The sequence below is a fragment of the Neophocaena asiaeorientalis genome, unplaced genomic scaffold (genome assembly GCF_003031525.2).
Source record: "Neophocaena asiaeorientalis asiaeorientalis breed wild unplaced genomic scaffold, Neophocaena_asiaeorientalis_V1.1 scaffold19, whole genome shotgun sequence".
NCBI classification, from domain to species: Eukaryota; Metazoa; Chordata; class Mammalia; order Artiodactyla; family Phocoenidae; genus Neophocaena; species Neophocaena asiaeorientalis.
Genome location: NW_020173388.1, coordinates 5,752,449 through 5,778,082, shown reverse-complemented (window position 1 = coordinate 5,778,082; position 25,634 = coordinate 5,752,449). Strand labels below are relative to the sequence as shown.

The 25,634-nt window shown below is 35.6% G+C and overlaps 1 protein-coding gene across 2 annotated transcripts in view; it reads right to left on the bottom strand.

The window, feature by feature from the left end:
- The window catches only part of CHIC2 (cysteine rich hydrophobic domain 2), a 91,228-nt gene that overhangs the window by 51,831 nt on the left and 13,763 nt on the right, over positions 1–25,634 (bottom strand). For both annotated transcript variants that reach the window (XM_024746655.1, XM_024746656.1), the window contains exons 2-3: positions 16,573–16,627; positions 16,276–16,431 (exon numbers count right to left, since the gene is read on the bottom strand). In XM_024746655.1, coding sequence (XP_024602423.1) covers positions 16,276–16,431; positions 16,573–16,627 — 211 coding nt within the window. The remainder of the gene's footprint in view (positions 1–16,275; positions 16,432–16,572; positions 16,628–25,634) is intronic.

Below are 25,634 nucleotides of genomic sequence, written 5' to 3'. Positions count from 1 at the left end.
TGGTCAGATAGCTATTTCTAATGAAATATAAGATTTAACATTGCCAAACTCTGTAATTACTACTGGACGAACAAACTTAACCACATAAAAATCTGTCCTTGATTTTTAAAGTTGGTATCGATCACCAAATTCAACATAAATTAAAGCAAACTAATATGCATCAGAAAAAAAACAGTACGTATAAGGTCTGTCAACATGAAGTACCAAAATAAAATATCATCTTTCGGTATTCTAGGCCAGTGGATCTAAAAATAAGTCATCTTAATTTTCTTAAAAGAATTTGGTGCTTGTGAAAAGCACCAGACTGACAGTCATGGGAACTAAAAATCTTCTATTTAACTGAAAGAACAGGGGAAAGGGCAGTGCAGGCTTCAGTGCAAGCTTCCCTACAGTGGGCCTTAATCCTTTTCAGTGCTCACACCCTGGGGGCGAGAGGACAGGTTAGTGGTTCTTAACCAATGAATCCTCAGTCCTTCTGCATAAGATGATCAATAAGAAATCTAATTTTATCATGGATTCTTATCCTTAATTAAAAGGACCAAGACCATCAACTCATACCATGTAATCAAAACAAGTTTTTTATGAGAATAACATGTCAACTAACCTGGTTGGAAAAAGGACTGCTCCAAGCATCTGGACTCCTACCCATCTCCCTCATCACAGAGCTCTCACTTTAACTTTTTTTTTTACACATTTCCTCATTTCAGCACCTTGCTAATTATATTTTTCTCACTGGTGAACTAGTTCTGATATAGCTGTTCAGCAATGTTAAAGTAAAAAATAATAGAGGTTTAAAAACATCATTACAATTACAAATAGACTTATTTATTAAATAGACTCAACTTGAGTAGTAAGTAGTAAAACAGGAGGATAGAAATTTTGGCTTCTACTCCTTTGGTTCCTTTACATTTTGGGCAGAATTGTGGAAATAAGTCAAAACATGCCAACTGCAAAAGAGGTAAAATAGCCTGGATAATTCACATAAAAGGCTAATTAAATAATGATGTATCAACAATTAATATTAGGTATGATATAGCCTTATCAATTTCCAAAGAAGCATCTAGAGTAAGATTACAATAGAAAAATACATATGAAACACCTAGATAAAGTTAAGTTACTGCAATTGAAAATCAGGATTTCCTGAAAATTCAAATTTGACTTATTATTAGAAGAAACATTTTTGTAATTTTTTTCTAATATCATACTTTCTAAGGAATATGTTATTATTCCCTATAAACAAATTATGTGCCACTAGATATAAATAAGTCTTTCAGGACAGCAAGAAATCATTTAGAAAATCTTCAATGTATTACTTCTCTACTTTGTTACCACTATTACTTAACAGCATACTCATTACCAACGATTCATTTACTCACAATCAATTGTTTGAAAAAACGGTTTTTCAAAGAAGTAGTTTTCTAGAACTTGCTAATAAAATAAATAGAAATTTCATAGATTTTAAAGTACTTAAAACCAAAGGAAAAACGTTTAATGTGGAAGCTGTAACAAAATTTCTCTGAATTTTTCTCAAAGAAATGGCATTCTTATCAGTCTTTAGAACATAAGATGCTAAGATATGTTAACAAAATGTATAAATAGGGTAGCTCACTAATAACTATTTGTAAAAGTTCAACTACTTAAAATTAAAGCTTATTTGAACAGGATTTATTCATAACATCACAATGTTCAATGTCTTATTTAAAACAAGTTTTAGTTTTAAACTCCTAAGTTTATAATGCATTAATTAAGCTTTAGCTAGAATAATGCTTTGAATGTATTCATAATTTTTTAAACTTTTAAGTATTTTCAAATAAAAACTATACTTATCTTTTGACATCTGTGCAAATTCAAATCATTAAAATAAGTGAAACAATAATGTTCTTAGTTATAAGTCATTAGAAAGAAACCATACAAAATTTTAAATAATTATTTTAACTTAAGAGAAAATTACTTGATTCACCTCTGACTGTTCTGGATTAATATAAATCTTATACTGCAGTTATGTGCAGAAAATTAAATGGCATATCTCAGTATTATGATACATGAAAACTCTATATTCACCAAAAGACAAACTAGAATATGATTAGATTCCTCAAAAGAGTTTTAAACAAATTCCCTTCCTGTACTTAAAGGCTGCTTTTAAAAATTTTATGTGAATATTAACTTTTAAGTAACCTAGATAAACTAAATATCCACTAAAGTATATTCAGAACAAGCCTTTTCATACTGTTTGTTAAAAGTACTATTTTTAGATGAAGATAAACTAAACAACTGCAAATATTTTGTGTATCAAAAATGCCCTTTTAACTTAGTACTGAGCAGTGACTTACAGGTACTAATCTTAAACAAGGTATGCTTAAATACAATTTAATCAAGAGTATATGACTAGGGCTTCCCTGGTGGCGCAGTGGTTAAGAATCCACCTGCCAATGCAGGGGACACGGGTTCGAGCCCTGGTCCGGGAAGATCCCACATGCCTCGGAGCAACTAAGCCCGTGCACCACAACTACCGAGCCTGCGCTCTAGAGCCCGCGAGCCACAACTACTGCAGCCCGAGAGCCTACAGCCCGTGCTCCACAACAAGAGAAGCCACCGCAGTGAGAAGCCCTCACACCCCAATGAAGAGTAGCCCCCGCTCACCGCAACTAGAGAAAGCCCGTGTGCAACAAGAAGACCCAACACAGCCAAAAATAAATAAATAAATTTATATTTAAAAAAAGAGTGTATGACTAGGCTTGTGGTTCTTAACTTTTTAAGGTTATTCTGACTACCTTGTGAATGATGAAAAAAGCATTTATGCACCAATACGTAAAATGTTGCACACAATTTTAAGGGGTTATCCACAAACCTCTGGTAACTTTTCAGAAAATACTGATAACATCAAAAAACTGAAACTGAGTTTCAACTGACAGCAGAAAATTAGAAAAATTATTCATAAGACAAATGAATTTCACTAAGCTAATAGAGTCAAATGTATTACTATCAGGGATTTTTTAAATCTATATAACTACACAAGGAAGAATCACTGGCTAGAACCAACAGGTGGGGTTAAAAAAAAATTACTGATTAATTATAATGGATAACTGGAGAAACAGAAACAAAAAGGAGTAAGGAATAGTATTTGTTGATCCTCACTTTGGATGTGACCCCATGCCATGTGTCTTCCCTTTGTTACCTTATTTAATCTTCACAATAAACCTAGAAGGCAGCTTGTATAACTTTTATTTTACATATGAAAACTGTGTCTTAGTGGGGTTAAGAAACTTAAAGCTACCCTAGGAAATGGTGGAGCTGCGATTTGAAACCGGGATTGTATGGCTTTCAACATCATGCTCTCTCCATTATTCAACAAACTGTGAATTTGTAAAGAATTTGTAACTTGTTGAATAACATGTCTATGACACGCAAGGTATCTTAAGCCACTAACTAGGCTATCGGCCTTGAACAGCCAACTTAATCTGAAACTAAATTTTCTCCAGCTCTAAGGTCTAGAAGTACTCATTCTACTTTATTCTTAAGTCTCAATGAGATTTACCCAAAATGTATTTTGTTTTTGTTTATATCTTGCTTTGTGCAACAAAACATGAATTGAGGTATATTATTATTTTATAGATTAAGTACACAGGCTTAAAGAAGTTAAATAGTTTGCCCAAGGTCACACAACCAGTAAGGGTAATGACAGGATTCAAACTCAGATCTCTGAACTTTAAACCCAACATTCTTTTTACTTGGGATCAGCAAGCATAACTATTTTTACTTGCAGCTGAATTAAGAGACATCAATTTATAAATCCTCCCAATCAAGGCAGAAACATAAAATGAATACAATGTCCTTAAAATACGATTTCAATTCCAAACACGAAGAAATTTCAAACAAAATGTTAAAAAACAAGATAGTGATAATCACACCATTCTTTCCTTCCCAACATGCAAAGAACAGCATAATCTTTATGTAAAGCCAAGGTAACTAGAGACTTATATTTCTGTGTAGGATGTCAAACTCAAGCCAACACTCCCATCACAAACAGAAATGGATAAACTGAAGAAGAAAACAAACCCATTATTTTTAAAACATCAGAAAATTCTGGAAGCAACAAGGACTAGATGAAATAAAATCCAGAGAAGGAAAGAGCCCTTTCTAAATCATTTGATGATTATGTACTGGCCATTTTCTTTCTTTGTTGATTAGAGAGGTCAGCTGAGGATTAGGCTTGGCACCAGTGGGACTCTACTAGGGAAAAGGGAAATCAACAGAGTTTTTGTAGGTTGTACAGCCTGGCCCAATGGACTAGAAATTAGATGTACCCTAAAATGCAAAGCCAGTTTTCCCTAGAGACACTACTGAATTCTGGGGCAGCATGGAAGGATGGGGGACCAAGACAAAAAGGCAGAGAAAAATTACTCATAGTCTCCTAGTATTTAGGAGACAAAATTCTGCTAGATGGAGGAGGATCTGCAACAAACTCATGATTGGTCTCCCCCTCAAAACACCTGAACCTGCATAAGATGGAAAGCTAAACTCAAAATATCCAAAGGATACAACCTCCTGAGGAGAGGAGACAAAGACCTGCCAGGCCTCAATCAAAAGTCTGAAAGGGTCATACCCAAGAAATAGAAAACCAGAGATGGACTGAATCTACTAAACTTGCAACCCAGCCCAACCCACCTCAATCTCTCATTAGATCAAAGTGATCGTTCTCCTCAAGCTATCTGCCTAATACAGAACAGATGGGACCCTTGATTTTGGAAGATTTTTTCTGGAGTTTCTACTTCATTCTGTTTATAACATCTAGCATAAAATTTAAAACTTTAAGAGTCAGGAAAAAATGACCAATAATCAAAAGAAAAAACCCACAGAAACAGATCCACAGATAATACAAGTATTGGTATTAGCTGACAGGAATTTAAATTAACTATGATTAGTATGTTCAATTAAATAGAGGGAAAAGATGGACAAAATGGGTGAAAAGATGAAGAATTTCAAAAGAGGACTAGCCTCTATAAAAACATCAAATGGACCTTCTAGAACTGAAAAGTACACTATCTGAAATTAAGAACTCATGGCATGGGGTAACAGCAGACTGGACACTGAAGAAGGTGAGCAAATCTTTCTATAAACCACCACACCAATACTATGTACTAAATATTCAGAGGGAACTGAATGTCAGCCAGCTCTAGGCAAAACACATTTTAAAGGAGTCTAACACATCTTTAAAGTCCCAGTGCCATCTCTGCACATTTAAGACTCAAAGTTTACACTTCTTTCTTGCATATCTTCTTTCATAATGAGAATTTAATTTAGTAACATGTTTTTACTCCAGCTAAAAACAAATCATCAGTGCCATTCACACTAACGGAAGTAATTTATTTAGTTTATGTAAGAATCAGTTTTCTAAGTTTCACGCCTAAAGTATTCTTTAAAATGAAACAGCAATAAATATATTCTTCTGGTCCTAAGAAATTTTTTACATGAGATCCCTTTTCCACAGCAATTGAAGATTTGAAAGAGGTTAAACCTATTTATCCTTATAATGTGGGAGATACTAAAGAAGAGGCAAGAAACTGCAAACTGAACACTTAAGGATAGATGGGTGTTAGAATACCCGACTCTACCTTCAGTGCGAGTCCCTGTCCCCCCTACTTTGCATTAACTCCTTACGTGACATTCTCAGTCTAAGAGTAAATACACAAGTTTTAAGGAAGGGTGTAATATTATAAAAAGAAAAAACTTTACCAGAAATAATGTGTACTTATTATATAGGGAGTGAGACCCTGATAATTTTTCAAAGACAGGGATGTTGATTCTTGTTTTTATAAAAGTAAAATAGAAGCAAAAGCAATATATCAACCCTTAGTTGTCCAACTGGAACTTTGTATAAAATCTGATTAAAATATACTGTTTTCCTGCATCTTTACCTCCTTTATGGCCTCCTTCCTTTACTGTTAGTTTGTATTTTCAAGAAATACAAATTTGTTTATGGGCTTCCCTGGTGGTGCAGTGGTTGGGAGTCCGCCTGCCGATGCAGGGGACACGGGTTCGTGGCCCGGTCCGGGAAGATCCCACATGCCGCGGAGCAGCTGGGCCCATGAGCCATGGCCGCTGAGCCTGCGCATCCGGAGCCTGTGCTCCGCAACGGGAGAGGCCACAGCAGTGAGAGGCCCACGTACCACCAAAAAAAAAAAGAAATACAAATTTGTTTAAATATTAGGGAAAAAATAATTGGAAAGCTAAATCTGCTGAAAAACTAAAGTACTGCAAAAGCTAATATAAAATGCTTGAACACTGTTACCATTTATAAATCAACTGGATAAACTTATAACACTCAATGGGCCTGAATCTCCTATCTTGTGAAATAATGATCTTTTAAGTTTCTTCCAAACCTCTAAAATGCCCCTGCTTCCAGGTATAAAATTAAATTATGATTAGTAATAAAAAACAGCTTGATTTTGTATCCTTATCAAAGAGTGAAAAAAAAGCATATCTGAGGCTTTAAGCCTGGGGTTCAAATTATGGCCTAGCTTTGTAGACTCTGGGATCTCAAACAGATTACTTAACTTCTGAGCCTCAGTTTTCTCATCCTTAAAATAGGAATAATATGAATGCCTACTCTTGGAATTTGGGGAAGATTGAATGACACAGTACAAGTAAATTGATTAACTCAGTGACCCTGGCATAAAGTGAACACTCAAGATTAGAAGAGAACACTTGGGTTTTGCGATATATATGTGTATCAGATCATCATGTTGTACACTTTAAACTTATGCAATGTTATGTGTCAATTACATCTCAGTAAAGCTGGGGGTGGGGGAAGAATGCATGGGGTAGATCTTACATTAAATGTTCTTGTCACACCTACACACACAAAAAAAGAGGGAGGAAAGGAGTCAATTATTAGAGGTGATGGTTGGGTTTACAGCACCGCTTATAATGTTGGTTTCACAGATGTATACTTATCTTGAACATATGAAAGCCCTTATAAATATGTTATATTTATAGAAATAAAGCAATTGGATAGCATTCGTTAAAAAAAGTTAGCACTGGTTTTCCTATACTTTCAATTAATAATAATGATTGTCATAAGACTACATTTAACTCATCATCTCCTTTGTTTACCAGAAACTTTTCAAGATCGCCCTTCACTAAAATTTCATTATGATGTTTTTAAGTTTGTTTTGCTTTCATTACCTGAAACATGTTAGCATTTTTCTTTATCTAATTCTTCATCCAAATGTTCACTGACATTCTCATCTTATGATTCAGAGTTACTGAATATAAATGCTCAAATCCCAAACAGAGTAAATTAGAGTTCTAAAAGTTTTGGGTAACTTTTAATACTGTTAGTATAACTGAGTAAGTATACTTTAAATTCCTCTCATATACAAATATTTGCAGCTCTTTGGTTATGACTGTCCTAGGTTCACTTTCCCTTGTCTTACAAGGCTGCATTCTCACTCAAAACCCTCTACTCTTGACCTCTTCCATTTGCATTTTCCACCCCTTCTATACCCCAACCAAAGTAACTCACAATTATTGGATAACTAAACTTGAGGTTGAGAGAAAAGATATCTAGAAGTAAATCTAAGCATAATACAACTTAAAGTAAAAGAAATACAGTTAAATGAGATACAGGCCTTTTTTTTTTTAATCAAAGTTTCAAAACTAAATAGCAATTATCCAAAAAAAACTCAGAGAAGCCAAAAAAGTAAAAGGAAAACTAAAAAAAAAAAGAAAGAAAGAAAGAAAATATTTTACTAAAATGTTAAATCTTTAGATTTGAAATAAAAATCAATATTGAGAACTTCTTTACTTAGAGCTTGGAAATAGCAATGTTTTGTAGACCTACACAGCTCAATTTTCAAAGGATTACAGATTTTTAGGGCTGGAGAGTACCTAGAGAGATCAGTCAGCCTCTCTTCTTCTGAGATTAAAAGAAAAAGAAGATGTGGGGGGGATGGTGGTGAAAGTCCAGTCTCAGAGAGGTTTTAAGCGACTCTCTCAAAGTCACTCAGCTTCAAACACTGATTTACTATTGTTTATACTTTATCACACTGCTCCTGCAGGAAAAAAAAAATGTTATTTACTCTAAAAGACAAGATGCTTTTATTTACTTAGGAATCTTATTTTGAATAGTGAGGACTATATCTTCTGAAATGTTACGTTCTTACTACTCAAGAATTTCAAAAGCCAAAAGGTACATTCATTCAGCAAATACTTATTGAACATAAAGTAGACGAGAGGCACTGTGAGAGGCACTGGGGATATAGTAGTTAGCAAGACAGACACTGGGAAGAATAATAATAATAGCAACTGCCGTTAACTAAGCACACACTATAGCCAAAATACTATACTAAGTACTCTACATGCACTTGCTCTAATTTTTAAAACAACACTGCAAAGAAGAGATTAACGCCATCTTAGAGAGGTAAAAACTGAGGTTTAGAGAGAGTGAACTGATCAGTCATTCTGAGTAAGTACCACTTTCCAAACCAGTTCCTCTAGCACCAAAGTGCAGGTCCCAGCTACCACATGTTGCAGCCTATTTCCCTATTCCTAAAGAAATGATTCCCTGATACAGGACGACATACAAATAAAAGTATAAAGGGAATGGAAATATACACTATTTACAACAAATCCATACAGAGAGCACTTTTAGAAAGCCACACAATTTTGGTCATCATATGTAAGAGAGAGATTAAAGCACTAAAAAAAGGAGGTAAGACAACTCATAAGATTAAGAAATTGGTGTATAAACATTCTAAAACTTAAAGAGTTCTTCAGTCAGAAAGGATAATGGCTGAGAGCATATATAAACAAAGTCTATAAAACCACTAAATGTGGGATATTTTATATATATATGCAAAATCTTAGAAGACTGAAACTAATAGTTACTTTAGGATGGAAAACAAGCTAAAACAAAAAATACTGTAACACAATGTACAGTAAAATTATGAAACTTGTTTCCTCAATAAATAAGCCAGGCTGAAAGAAAAACAAGTCATAAAGAGTTCACTTCCTTAGACATCAATTTTCAAAACTATAATATTACAATTAAGGCACAATCAAAAAGCAAAGTATAATCACAAGTATCAACGAAAATAAGCTTTTGCAAAGTAAAGGTCATAAGATCCATTTAATGAAGCTGAAGCATTTTATTTGCTTGTAAGCTCCTCAAGCTCTTACAAAGAACAGCAAAAGGCTGAGGTTTTCTGCTTTATTGTCTTCCAAGCACTTATCACTATCTGTAATTACCTCATTGCTTTCTGTCTACTTTTTAAGTCTACAAGAGGAAACATATAACCTCTAAACAGTATCTAAACAGCATCTTAAACAGTACCAAGCCCACAGTGCAGCTTTAGAAATATTAATTGAATTAATAATAAGTAACTTCCAGAGAATGGCATACTAGCAGCATACAGAAGTGGTAGCTAAAACCAGCAATTTCATAAGACACATATGCTTATATTCTAAGAGTATCAACTTTATTCAATAAGTCATTTTAAACATTTTCTATTAAAACAAATATATGTTATGTAATAGAATGTAAAATTCAGATGAGTGCCTGAGATGTAACACAAGACTTCAAACATATTTTGTGATTACAGGTGGCTACTTCATATTTCTAGACCCTAAGGACATATATTTATTGTCTTTTGTTATGAGAGCTACTTCATGAAAAACATGACAAGTACTTACAAACTTAAACTATCTCTGCACTCATCTAGCCAATTCTCCAAATAGACTACGTGCTCTTTGAGTATAGCGTTAATATAAATCTTTCAATCCGCAGCACAGCAGTTATTTGTCAAAACACTTCTATAAAAAGAGGACATTCAGACTTCCATTTTCAGCGACGATGCAGCAATAGGCACCAGATTTACCCTCTGGCCTGAAACCACCAAAACAAACAAACAAAAACCCAAAATACCCCTCAAAACATATGAAACTGTTTTCAAGACAATGGACAACAGACAAGGAAAGACCAGAATTCCTGGGAGACAGAGACAAATGAGAAAGGCCCTATGCTTTCCCATGATTACTGATGTCAGAGAGCTTCCAGGCCACAGTGAATGGAGCGAGAGCCCAGACAAAGCCTGGCAACTCCGAGTTAAGGAGACTGAGCTGAGAATCCGAGGAAACCAAGGCAGCTAGAAGCCACAGAACAGAGTACCAGAGAGGAAAGTGCTGCAAAGAACTCCAAAGATCTGCAGATAGTCTCCACCGAGTATTAAGGTGAGTGCTGAGCAGCACATGTGGGTAAGGAAACTACCAAAGGCAGAGCAAAGAACTACTAGAAAGGATTACAGGAAGAGTATCCCAAACTGACAAATATCCAGCACAAAGCCTCTTTCCATGAGCCAGACTAGAGAACATCACAATTAACAAGCTACTGAGTAAAGTAACCAGGAAGGTCTTGCCTCACTAGTGCTCAGCCCTAGACTAAACACTGCTCTGGTTCCTCGAGAAGTTAAGCGCAAACTGTGATATATATGCATAATGGGATATTATTCAACCATAAAGAAGAATGGAGAATTGATACACATTACAACACAGAGGAACCTTGATGAGTGCTCCTAACATTTAAGGAAGAAGTAATGCATATTCTGCACAAACTCATCCAGAAAACTGAAGAGGAGGGAACACTTCCCAACTCATTTTGTGAGGCTATCACTACCCCAATGCCAAAATCAGACATTACGAGAAAAGACTACAGAAAAATATCCCTCATGAACACAGATATAAGACTTCTAAACAAACTTATAGTCTATCAAATCCAACAAAAATATTAAAAGAAAAATAGACACGACCAAGTGAGGTTCATTCCAGGAATGCAAGGTTGGTTTAACATCCAAAAATCCAATCAATTCCACATATTTCTAAACTAAAAACAAAAAACCATATAACCACTCTAAAGAAGCAGAAAAGGTATCTGACAAAATCCACCATCTATTCCTGATAAAAACTCTCCACAAACTAGTAGAATAAAACTTACTCAGATGATAAAGGACATCTACAAAACCCTGTCATTAATATGATATGGAATGATGAAAGTGAGAATGCATGCCCCCTAATATCAGGAGCAAGACAAGGACATATGTTCTCACTGCTTCTAATCAGTGTTTTTCTGGAGATTCTAGTCAGTGCAGTTAGAAATAAATAAACAAATTAAATCCAAAGCAAGGAGAAGAAATAGTATAAATAAGAGCAAAAAGCAGTGAAATTGAAAACAGAAAAATAGAGAAAATCAGGCCTAAAGGAGTCCACTCTCATCACTCCTATTCAACATTTTACTGGAAATCCTACTCAGTGAAAAAAGAGAGAAAGAAATAAAAGGTATACAGATTAGAAATCAAGAAATAAAACAACATGGTTATCCATGTAGAAAATCCCATAGAATGTACAAAAACATTCCTGGAATATAATAATATCACAGGACACAATGTCAATATACAAAAATCAATTGTATTTTTTATGTACCAGCAATGAACAACTGGAAATCAAAAATTTTTAAATACCATTAATAGCACCAAAACCAAAGAAATAAGTACATATAAAGCTAACAAAATATGTGCGTGATCTGTATGCTATGCAAAAAATTACAAAATACTGATGAAAAAGAAATCAAAGAAGACCTAAATAAATAGAGGTATGCCACATTAATGGTTTAGAAGACTTGTTGTTAAGATGTCTATTTTCTCCATATTGATCTATAATTTCAATCCATCAAAATCCCAGCATATTTTTTTAGACACAACAATCTGATTCTAAAATATATATGAAAAATGAAAGAAATTAGAATAGCCAAAACAATCCTGAAAAAGAAGAATGAAGTTTGGAAGACTTGCCCTACCTGATTTCCACACTTACTATGAAGCTATAAGGTACTAAACTATATATATATATATATACACACACACACACACATATATATATGTATACATATATACACACACAATAGATACTATATATACATATATATAGATGTATCTTGTATATAGTACTTTATAGTTTTATAGTAGGTACTACAGTACTATAGCATATATATATACTATATAGCTATAAAATATTATAAATAAGACCACATGGTATTGAAATCAAGATGGACACATAGAAGTCAATAGAACAGAACAGAGTCCAGAAATAGATCCACATAAATATGGTTGATTGGCTTTTGACAATGTACCCATACAATGGCAATTTAATGGAAAAAGGATAGTCTTTTCAACAAATCATCCTGGAAAACTTGAAGTCATATGCAAAAAATGAACTTTGATCTACTCACACCTGTACAAATACTGACTCAAAATGGGTGACAGACCTAAAAGTAAAATGTAGAAGAGATCACAGGAGAAAAATGTTGTGACCCTAATTTAGGCAAAGAATTCTTAGATATGACACCAAATGCACAATCAATTTTTAAAAAATTAACAAATTGGACTTAAGCAAAATAAAAAACTTTTGCTCTGCCAAAGACAATAAGAGAATGAAAAGACAATTACAGACTGCAAAAATATATTTGCAAGTTATATATCTGACAAGGGATGTCCTTCAATTGGTGAATGGATAAACAAATTGTGATACATCCATACAATAGAATGCTACTCAGCAATAAAAAAGAATAAACTATTGATACATGAAACAAAATAGATGACTCTAAAATGCACTACCTGAATGAAAGAAGCCAGATTCAAGTGGCTATATACATTGTATACTTCCATTCATACAATATTCTAGAAAAGGCAGAACCATAGGGAAAGAGAACAGATCAGTGTTGCCAGGGTTTAAAAACTGAAGAGGGTGTGACTGCAGTGGGACAGAAAAAGGAAGTTTTTTGAAGTGAAAGAACTGTAATGTATCTTGATTGTGGCAGTAGTTACACAACTCTATGCATTTGTCAAAAATCATAGAACTGTACATCAAAAAGAGAAAATTTTACTGTATATTAAATAATTTTCAAAAATAGGCTAAGGTAATTTTTTTAAAAGGAAAAGGCAGACTTCCCTGGTGGCACACTGGTTGAGAATCCGCCTGCCAGTGCAGGGGACACAGGTTCAAGCCCTGGTCCAGGAAGATCCCACATGCCCCGGAGAAACTAAGCCTGTGCACTACAACTACTGAGCCTACTATAGAGCCCGCGAGCCACAACTACTGAGCCCACACACTTAGAGCCCATGCTCAGCAACAAGAGAAGCCACCGCAACGAGAAGTCCGTGCACCACAACGAAGAGTAGCCCCCGCTCGCTGCAACTAGAGAAAGCCTACACATGGCAATGAAGACCCAACGCAGCCAAAAAATAAATAAATTTTTTTAAAAATTAAAAGGAAAAGGCAATTTGGAAGATCTAAAAATAATAACGATAGGACAGATTAAAAACCAGGTCTCTGGAACATGGCCAGGTCATAAAAAGGATCACTCATTTGGGGATGGGTTTCAAAGACAAGGCAGAAATCTAGTTATTCAAACTATTAAGTAATGTTAGGAAGGTGAAAACGCTAAGCTGCATATGGAGTATGCCTTTGGTCCTGATTTGCCTTAGAGTGAGACAATTCTAACCGTATAAGACGATTCCACATCACAAACGAGGACAAAGCAGAGGTTCAGAGGGGTTCAGAGGCTGGCAATCAGGCTGGGTTTTAGCTTTTATTTATACTAGTACCTCTAAATCAAGGGTTCTTAACATAGAATACCTAGATAGAATTCCAGCAGTCTGTGAAAGTGGACAGAACAAAAATTCATCTCTAATTTCACTAACCTCTAACTGAAATGTAGTATATTTCCTTAGGCTATGAATGCATGCAACTAACTGTGGTAGTTTAAATAGGACCTGTATATTTATCACTCACAGAAATCACAGATTTTTCCTATAACATCATACTACCATGAGTCCCCTGCTATCTTATTTTGCATGCATTAATGAATATTTATAAATCACACATTTAAGGGGTTTCAGTATTTTAATAACTATGTAATTGGTTTCCTGAATAATCCAATGTATTTGAAAACACATTTAAGATACATTAAACCTTTCCAAACACAAATAAAACATTATTCTAAGAAAGGGTTCATAGGCTTCCCCAAACTATCAAAGGGGTCTATGATAAATAAAAGGTTAAAAATCCCTGCTCCAAATCATCCTGCCCCCATTTTACAAAGCACCCCTTTTTTCAGGGCCTCTAATACTCTTCATACATGCATGAAGGGTCCCTCTCTCCAATTATATAATAGATTAAACCCTCGACAGGGAAATGCACAGTTTTTTAAGCAGTAGTCAAATTTTTTATGCCCACTGGACAGTAGAGTCCATAAAAAATTAAATCATATAAGTACAAGAAAGACCTTATACGTAATAATACACAGTTGAATGAAGTGTACTTTCTGAAACTACAGACTGAAATAACCTAAAAAAGTCAATCTACCTTATGTCTCAAATAAGAAGGAATTTAATGAAAGCATCTGAAATATGATCTTCTTACTAAGAATTCACGGAGAAGGGTAGGAAGTTTACTTTTGTTTTCTAAATCCTACACTGTGTGCACATTGCAATGTCTTGTTTACTCATTTAAAAAGTAAAAAACAGAATCTCAAAACCTCAAAAAAATAAAAATAACTAGATCACAAAGGTTTCTACAGTAATAAAACTCTCTGATTCCTTGGGTTAAATAACAGCAAATGGCCAACCAAGTAAGATATAGCAGTCACTTAAACAATGGAAATGCCCAAACAGTAGGAGGGAGTGAGAGGCTCTAAACTGTAAGAGCTACAAATTCAACTGTGGATGCAGGTACAACCATATTTTTTTTTCCTTTTAATCTATGGTAGGAAGATGATCTGGTGAGAACTATGGGGGCGGGGGGAAGAAATATTCTTGGAATATAAAAAAGTAAATATTACAGTAAATATTACAATAGTAATTTTATTATGAAGGCAATATCTACTTCCTATTAATAAAATGCACTAGTTAAATATTTTTCCAGTAGAAATATACATCTTATTATGTAAAACAAAAAAGGACAAATAAAATTTGCTTTTCCATATTTCCTATCATTCGATGACAAAATGAAATGTAGCCACACAAAACTATACATTCAATTTCAATGTAATAGTATTTCATTTTTATACATTTAATTACCACAATTTTTTAAAGCTTTTTAACAAAAACATAACACATTCAATCTATACTAATTTGCCTTATCTCTACCCACATCTTGAAAATTTTTTATTATAAGCGGTCAAAATTATTACACTTTAGATCATTTTTTCAGATTACAGGATTACTATGTACTCATCACAGGAAACTTGTAAAATAACAAAAAAAATTTCTTTGAATAAAAAAAGAAAACAGAATTCCCCATAATTTCACCAAATAAAAATAAGCACTATTACCATTTTATTTCTTCTATGGGTACTATCTTACATTTCAGTAATAATGCTATTAATCAACATATATTAGACTCTTGCTCTGAGCTGTTCAACTAAAAGCTTTACAAACACTATTTTATTTTATCCTTACAACAGTCCTATTCAAGTAAGGAGGTAAATATTGCCATTTTACAAATATGTCAACTACAGTTTAAAGAGGTTAGGAAGGGACTTTCCTGGTGGCGCAGTGGTTAAGAATCCACCTGCCAATGCAGGGGACATGGGTTCGAGCCCTGGTCCGGGAAGATCCCGCATGCCACAGAGCAACTAAGCCCATGCGCCACAACTACTGAGCCTGCGCTCTAGAGCCCGTGCGCCACAACTACTGAGCCTGTGCTCTAGAGCCTGCGTGCCACAACTACTGAAGCCTGCGTGCCTAAAGCCCATGCTCTGCAACAAGAGAAAGCCACCACAATGAGAAGCCCGAGCTTCACAACAAAGAGTAGCCCCAGCTCACCACGACTAGAGAAAGCCTGCACACAGCAACAAAGACCCAATGCAGCAATAAATAAACAAACAAACAAATAAATAAACAGGTTAGGAAACATGCCTAGAAGGTCAGAGATAAGTGGCAGACCTGAACCCAAATTTTCAATTACCACCATGAATGTATACATAGAGAACGCTATATTCTACCCTAACGTAATGTCCTATGTCATAAAAATTATAATTTTCAGATTGCTATTTAATATAACAGCATGTGGACGTAACTTAATCACTCCTCTATTGGATCAAGTTATTTCTGTATAGTATTCAGAATAGTGTGACGCATTCAATACAAAAAATAAAAACTAGGTAAATGCAAGATTTGGCTTGTCAACTTCTATATTTAAATTAAAATATATAATTCAACTTACTCTTTTACTGAGGCAAATAACTGGCCACATACTGCAGCCTAGTGTGCAGCAGCAACAAAGGCAGCCACAAAGTAGCCAACGTACATTAACAGGAAGGTTCTTCTTAAGACAACTGTTAACTCTGTTGATGCTGGCTTTAAATTCTTCAGGAGCTACCTAAAGAAAAATTTTAAGAAATAACAACACTGCAGTATTAATGTCAATAAACATGTCTCATTAGCATAAATTTTTCTAATTTGTTAGGAAAAGACTTTAGTTTTTAGGCATATAAATAATACCTAAATAATTGACACTCACTTTTCCAGTTAATGAAGAAGGGAATTCTGATTCAAATTTGTTGCTCAGTCCAAATCTATTTTTTAAAAAAAGAAAAATATGTTATTACATGTCATTGTTGCAACAAATACACCATTTAACTTAATCAAATGTCAAGTAAATAGAGTGCAACTTTATACACAGGATAACAATGGAAGTTTGAGACACACTGTCATCAGCAATTTATGAAATGTAACAAGCAATTTTAGCAGCTGAATCAAAACTTTTATACAAGAGGCTGAGAATATACAAAGACATGACTTCTTTGGAGCTATCTTTGTGAGCCAAATAGTACTGTGGAAAACAACACAACTGTCCAATTCTGTCAAAATTACTAAGATTCTTCCAATTAAGTAACAGGAAGCTAAAATCTCTGCTATTAATTACTCTTTAGGTCAAGAGCATTTCGTTAACTCTCAAAAAAGGGATAACATGTCTAAGAACGCAAATTACATTTTCTGAGATCAGCATATCTACACTGCTATTACAGCTACAGAATGTCAAAAACACCTGGAACAAAACAGCTACTTCAACTTTCAAATACCAAGACATTTGCTACACATACCCCCAAAGAAATGAAACCAAGGTAGTGCATTTTAACATCTTTAAGCTTTTAAGTGTCTTTAAAGATCATGAGGATTGACTGGGCACTTGACTATTTCTTTGCATAAGTTAGTGGGAAAGAATAAAACATTCATAGACAACATTGGTAATAGCAGACTGCACCCTGGAAATAAAATTGAGATGCTTACATATGATGACTTTTAGTGGACCCTGGAGCCAAATTTTCTTTCTGGTTATATTGAGATATACTTGACATTTAACACTGCATTAATTTAAGGTGTACAACCTAATGATCTGATACAGGCATGCATCGTGAAATGATTACCACAGTAAGTTTAGTTCACATCCATCACCTCACTGTTACATTTTTTTTTTCCTGTGAAGAAAATGCTTAAAATTCACTCTCTTAGCAACACTTGAACACACAATACTGCATCTTGGGTAGCTGGCACTGGTAAGAGGGATCCCCTAAGATACTCTGTATGAAACAGCTGGCCAGGTCAAGGGTTTCTAACTCAACCATCGGTGGAGCTAGAGAGAGAAGTCAAATAAGGTAGGCTGTGTGCAGTCAATAAGGAGTGGTGGAGACCAGCCAAGCAGAGGTATACAATTTGTGTGTGTGTGAATGTAATGAGTCAGATCCAGCTGATTACTGTCACACTAGAATGCACACCCACCTTTGACAGGTTGTATTTTTCTTCTTCTAAGAGGAGATGGAAAACCAGATTTCTCTGCAAAATTTCCCTTTATAATATTGTGCAAGTCAATCACAACACTTCTGTGGGTCAGGTTGTCGTTTGCATCATGATCTAGACTTCCTTACATGTAGATGGTGGCACCTGAGACCATTTTGTCATCATCTTAAAGTACTTTCAAAAATTACTTAATAGCAGCATTGAAATAACATCAATATGTCTTTATAAACAATGAATACTATTTATGAAAAAAGTTTTGACACTAAACGTAAATTGGCAACCATTACTGTTTAATATAATTCTGGCATTGGTGATATTCTCTTTCTAAGACGCTGAGCTAAACCTGTTTTTTCTGTGGGGGCCTCAGAGCAATGTGGTTCTACTTGAAAATGCCCCTACAGATAACTCACCTACAACTGTAAAGGCCCTAGCATGAGGAAGAGGTATGCAGTACTCGCTGACAGTTCTATGAGGTCTCTAGATAATGGACTCCCTTTTCATCTATTTGCCTTAGAGGAGATACCATTCAACAAATGTTTATAGAATACTGGACCTTCTAGATTATACACTTCCATCTCTTGTGTTATCTCCCTTGGTCTGAAGATCTTCTCCTTCAAGCAACAGGTTTCATTTCAACCATGTTTATTATTGCAATTAACCATCTCCTTCCAACTGGTCCTCAAATTTTTTTAGAAAAGCAACAACCAGATACCTCCAAGTCTCCTAGAGATAAGTATCTTCCCCTTCCACCTTTAGCCATTAAATATTTGGAACAGATTATTTTATCAAATACCTATAGTTTGCCAGTAATATGCTAATTTAGAGGGAGCAATCCAGTATGAGTATAAACCTTAATTTCCTTTCTTTTCCAAGCCTGGATACTTCCTTATAATAAGGCTGAGTGTTGATGCTTTGCCCAGGGAGCACTACCAGCTAATTGCCCGGCTGTTCCTGCAAGCCAGGGCTCCTTGTAAGTCAGGCTAGTAGTTATTCTTCTGAGTAAGAACTAGCAGTTCCAAGGACATTCTTTAGGCACTCTCCTCTTCAGTCATAATTTTGTTGTGTCTTAACAACAGACAGTAATCCTTTCTCTTTCTTCACCTCACCCCCAAAAGAATGACATGGTTCACAATAGATGGGAGTGCTTAGCTTTGCCACCAGCCTTCCCTTCTTCCCTCTTTTCTCCCTTCCTTTATTTATTTATGGCTGCGTTGGGTCTTCGGTGCTGTGCGGGGGCTTTCTTTAGTTGCAGCGAGCGGGGGCTACTCTTTGTTGCGGTGCGAGGGCGTCTCACTGCGGTGGCTTCTCTTGTTGTGGAGCATGGGCTCTAGCTGTGCGGGCTTCAGTACTTGTGGCTCGCGGGCTCTAGAGCACAGCCTCAGTAGTTGTGGCACACGGGCTCATCTGCTCCACGGCACGTGGGCTCTTCCCAGACCAGGGCTCAAACCTGTGTCCCCTGCATTGGCAGGTGGATTCTTAACCACTGCGCCACCAAGGAAGCCCCATTTCCCCTCACTTTTCTTTCCCACCTGCTCAACAAGACTACCTGTAAAGAGGGGCAAGAAGATGCTGCTGTTGAAGGCCTTGGAGTCTCCCCAGCCCACAGGAGCAAACCCCAACTGCAATCTGCTTTCACTTTAAAAATGTTTAAAGACATTTAATATTCAAATCAAGTACTTCATGATTACAGGCAGATTGAGCCATGATACCCAGGCACCCTTTCCTCATTTCCATTTGGAATATAGTACTCTACTATATTCAAACATTTGGGTGAACAAGGGGTGTTCAAACATTTGGTGTCAGGACTTCTTTGGTCTCTTAAATCCTTGAGGACCTCAGTGAGCTTAAGCTTATGTGATTTAGATTTATCACTATTTCAGATTATACATTAGAACTGAGATATCTAAAACATTTAAAATTTTTATTCATAAACGAGCCCAAAATGCTCATTTTTACGCTAACAAAAATGTTTTTATGAGAAATATTTTTCAAAACAAAAAACTTTAGTGAGATTTTCTCACATCTCTTTAATGTCAGACAATGGAAGACAGCTGAATTCTCACATCTCTTTCTGCATTCAATCTGTAGTGATATGCTCTTTTGGTTAATGTTTATAAAGAAAATTGAGTTTCACCAGATATGTAGTTGGAAAATTGTATCTATTCTTTGATACTATAACAAAACTTGCTAAGTGCTACCTTATTAAGGATTTCTCGTAAGGAGGAAACAAGCTTTATCAATGAATTCTGAATACTCTGTTCAATTAAAATCCACTGTATATCTTGCATTTTAAATGGATTTTTTTTTTCTTACCCATACCTGATTTTATAACTTCATATATTTGTCCCTTGGAAAATACTGGTAGATTGAGTTATGCAGATTTCCAAACGTTGACACACTTCATCGTGTGATATCAGAATCATCACATTCATTAATATATGACCACTGATCTCATCGTAAGCATTGAGAAGCTGTCAAGCTCACAGAGGCTGATGTAAGTTTTCCCAAATTCCAATTTTCATCTGAAAGCTGGAATTATTGACAACAAATGCTATCAGTTGTTTTACTTGAAGTGATAGTCTTGCTTTACTTAAAAAAAATAGGGGCTTCCCTGGTGGTGCAGTGGTTGAGGGTCTGCCTGCCGATGCAGGGGACACGGGTTCGTGCCCCGGTCCGGGAGGATCCCACATGCCGCTGAGCGGCTGGGCCCGTGAGCCATGGCCGCTGAGCCTGCGCGTCCGGAGCCTGTGCTCCGCAACGGGAGAGGCCACAACAGTGAGAGGCCCACGTACCGCAAAAAATAAATAAGTAAATAAATAAATAAATAAGAGGCTGAATGATAACTAACCAACAAAACAAAAAAAATGGTTAATTTGAGCTACCACCTATACCTTAAAACTAACTTCAAAGCATATTATTTTAATATATAGAATGGATAAACAACAAGGTCCTACTGTATAGCAAAGGGAATTATATTCAATATCCTGTGATGAACCATAATGGAAAAAATATGAAAAAGAATGTATATATATGTATAACTGAATCTCTTTGCTGTATAGCAGAAATTAACAAAACATTGTAAATCAACTATACTTCAATAAAATAAATTTTTTAAAAAATAGATGACTTTTTTCCTAGCTTTGAATGTTACTAATGGAGATAGGCAATGGCTGTGGATTTTAATAGGTGTCCTTGGTATGCATAAGCAATAAAAGCAGGAGAAGGAAAAATACAGGGAAAAGTTGGAAAGGGGAAGTAGAAGGAAAGAGGGAGAGAAGAAATGAAGAAGAAAGCGAGGGCTGGAAAAGTGCTACCAACAACTGTCTTATCTACCATTCAATACCTATTAACTGTCAGTCCATTAGATGCCTGAAAAATGTAGACATGTACATCTACATCTATTCCTATGAAAGGTCTTGTCCTTAATCACTCTTAAAATACGGCTTTAGAAGTGATAAACGATTTAAACTATTTTCAAAGAATGACATATATGACAAGAAGATAAAACACATTAAACAACCTATTTTACCTATTACAAGTCTACTAGTACTTGGAGAAAAAGAGAAATTCATTCAAATCAAACTATTGAGCACCTTCTATGTAACATTTCATGATCACAAAGTCCTACAACAGAAGGCTTATATAGCTTTAAAAAAATTTTTTTAAGAAAGAAAGCATGGGACTTCCCTGGCAGTCCAGTGGTTAAGACTCCGCGCTCCCAATGCAGGGGGCACGGGTTCAATCCCTGGTCAGGGAATTAGGATCCCGCATGCCGCACAGTGCGGCAAAAAAAAAAAAACAAGAAAAAGAAAGGAAGCAAGCAGGTAAGAGGCCAATTTTTACTTTATTTATTATTTTTTTTTTTTGCGAGATCTTAGTTTGCCGACCGGGGACTGAACATGGGCCCTCAGCAGTGAAAGTGCAGAGTGCTAACCACTGGACCGCCAGGGAATTCCCCCAATTTTTACTTTTATATAAACTGAGGTAATTTTCAAAGCTCTTACACCTGGTAAAGCTCAGCAAAGGGACTGCAACTTTACACCTAAATCTAAATGGAATCTTGAAATAGGCTTGTTTTACTCACTTACTTCCATTTCACTGTCGCCTCGTTCCTAAATCTATAGCCAAAATTCAAAGAGTAAACTAATCTGTTACCCTGCACTCTCGTCTTCATCTAATTCAGAACTTCCCTTTCCTGATAGATTCTTCCCCTTCCAAACCTCTTTTAATATTTAACTTTGGAACCCCTGATTTATTGATCTGCTACCTGGATACCTATTTATATCTTCTCTTTAAAAAAAATTTTTTTTTCTTCACTTTAACCAAAAATCCTGTTGAAATGACACTCTTTCCTTAGAAATTCTCAACTATAGCTCATTCCCTGGAGTTCATCTTCCAGACTCCATCTTCCATGTCCTCATAATACTTGACTATATTCTCTCTTGCACAGTCCTTATCATATCTCATTATAATTATGTCATAAGCCTAACTCCCTACCCTGACAGTCAATGAGTTGGTTATAGGTAGGCACAATATCTTAATAATCTTTATATCCTAAATGTCTGGTCCAATGCCTGATAAATATTCATGAAATATTTGCTAAATAATTTCCAAGCAAGAAGAAATGTCTACATTCCACTACCTCCTCATTGCAAAATTCCACACCACTGCTCTCTCCTCTGATGCACACGATTTCCACATTGTTCCAAGCCCAACCGTCATTTTCAGCCTTCCAGGTCGCTCCCTCTGTGCTGGGGGTCCCCAAGGCCACCCTCAGATTTGATGATTCACTAGGAGGACGCACAGGGCTCAGCATACAGTCCTGTGAGTATAAATCTATACTCACAGCTAGATTTACTACAGCAAAAGGATACAAAGCAAAATCAGCAAAGGGATAAGGCATATGGGGTGAAATCCAGAGGAAACCAGAAGCAAGCGTGCAAGAGTCTGTTCTCAGTGAAGAACACAGGATGTGCTTAATTCCTCCTGCAACTAGTTTTCACAACATGTGTATAATGTTTTCTACCAGGAAAGGTCATTAGAGAGTCAGTGCCAAAGCTTTTACCATGGACTAGTCACGTAGGCCCCCTCTACTTAGCATGTACCAAAATTCCAGACTCCCAGAAGGAAAGCAGGTGTTCAGTATACACCATACTGTTTGTACAAACAGTTTAGGCACAGTGAGCCATTCTTATCAATTCTGGGCATACTGGGAATGCTTCCAAAGTCCAAGTTCTCAGACAACCAACCAAAAGCCGACACAGCAAGCAAGGCTTTTTAAGGATAGCAGTCTCAAGTCTGCTGTGCTCTTTTTGGCACAACTTCACACTCTCTAATGACACAGACATTCACATCACAGTTTTTTCTTTCTACAAGAACTCTTGTCTTCATCCCAAATAATTCAGTACTCAGCACCAAAACCTAACGGATTAACTGACCTCACCTATTCTGAGGAAATTCACCTCTATTTAATTCAGCAACCCACGCCATCATCTGGAACTGTATCACCTCTGAAATTCTGAACTGTAAATTTCTCCTCTTACCACTACCATCAATCATTTCATTTCTCCCACCCTTATCAAATTTGCTTTTTTGTCTCTGGTTGTAACCTACTCCTTACCACTCCTCCTTGCTTTTCTACTCCAAATCTGCTCCCTATGACTCCACTTCCTCCTTTATCTGCCAGAACTACATAATCAATCATTTAACCATACTCCAACAAAACCCTTTATTTTCTGCACCTCTAGAGTGTCTCTTGTCAATTCAATTTAATCGAAATGTTTACTTTCTTCACTTCAATTCCCACTGCCTGGAGCTACAATAGAAAAAAATCATACAAATTATTTCTAACTTCAGTTAGATTAATGCTATAGCAATCTTCATTCATTCCTAATCAACTCCCTTTTCCATACTTCACAATTGCTCCTCTATGTGCTCAGCCTTATCCTCCCAACCCACTTTTTTGCAGATAACCATGGTTCCTCCAACCAGAGGAAAAAAGATCAAGAACATAAACTGCTTTGCCTTCTCTCCCTTTCATTTTTAGATTTACCTATGTTTTCAGTATCTTTACCATCTTTCTCAATGGAGGCAAACTAATCATTTGCTCCTGGTTGCATCTCCTTCAGTCTCCTCTGCAATCCACTCGTTTCTCCCTCTCTCTGGCTCCTTACACATAGCTTACAATCCTGCATAAGTCTACCCAGCCTGAGAATCTGAACCCCTATTTTCTTCTCCCTCAAGGTATGATGGCATCCATCTCTTCTCCTTCCTCATCCAGTGTCTTGAAAGAGTCTTCCCACATTCACCTCTTTATCTCACCTCCCATTCATTATTCAAACCACTACAATCCAGGGTTTAATTCACATTTCTTTACAGATGAGACTGCTCTCAACAGAACAGCTGAAAACACTCTCTTCAGTGAGTCCCACTTAATATAGCATGCTTTCTCCTAGCAAAGAGCTTGAGTACCAGAGTGGCAAATCTTTTACTTGTTATTGGCTACAGCAAATACCTCCTTTGCTGTGCCAACCAAAAAATACTGTCAGATAAAGTTTTAACAAAACCATCCTTTTTTATTAAATGGATAAGAAAAGCCACACACTTCATGTTTGTTAATATAACTACAAAATATCATCTTTGATGGTTTTTATGTGACATAAGTTACTTAATTTTGATACTACCTTAGTTCCGGTTTGGGGGGTGGTGGTGCTGGTTTTGTTTTTTTAAGTTTGGCGGGAGGTGGGGTTTGTTAGCAATGAAAATGAGAGGTATGTTTCAGTTTAACTGGACAGCATTATAAATTACTCCTTTTATCCATTATGTTCCTTCAAGTTTAAAGTTTTAAAATATAATAATAATAATTTAGTTTATTCTAAGTCAAAGTACAGTTGGCCCTGGACAGTAATGGAAAGGCCAAATTTCTTAAAATAATAATTTGATATGCTGGAAAGAAGAGTAATGGGTAGGAAGCTGAACTCCCTTCAAACCTAATAACCTAACATTCTGTTAAGCCAAAAGACTAGAAGTAGCACTTAATAATTTTAAAAGGTATAATTCAAGACGGGTGGCATCTTAGTTATCTACAAAGGCTAATAAATGAAATTAAAAAAAACACTTTATGTTGGCAAGAAGGTCTTAAGATGGAAAATATCATGTACTGTCGGTGGAACTATAAATTATTACAACCATTCCAGAAATCAATTTGGCATTAAAAATATTTATACCTTTGGCACAGTAATTTCTCCTTTAGGGATCCTGCCTAAAAAATAATCTGAAATGTGAATAAAAATATATGCATAAACAAGCTCCCTGAAACTTTATTCACAATAGAGAAGAATAAAATAATGGGAATGTTAAGTAAATTACAGTATCTCAGCATAATATTAGACAACTATTAAAAATGAAGTTTGCAAACTAATAACATGGAAAGTACATATAATATACTGTTAAATAAAAAGAAAATACAAAAACATACATGTAACATATGATCTAGAATGTAAAGGAAAAAAACTTATAAAATGAAAGACCCTTCAAGCGCACAATTTGATAGTATGTAAAAAGAGTCTTAAAAAAAGTTCATACCTTTTGACCTAATAATTCTACTTCTAGAAATGTATTAGAAGAAAATAATTACAGTGGCACAGATATGTTCACGAATAATCAAGTATTCTGCAGTGCTATTTTGGTGAGGGAGTATTAAAGACATTTTGTTTCATTTGTTGTTTCTTAAAATAGGACTGTTTTTCAGCAGATGTACAGTAATTGCTATGCAAACACATTTTA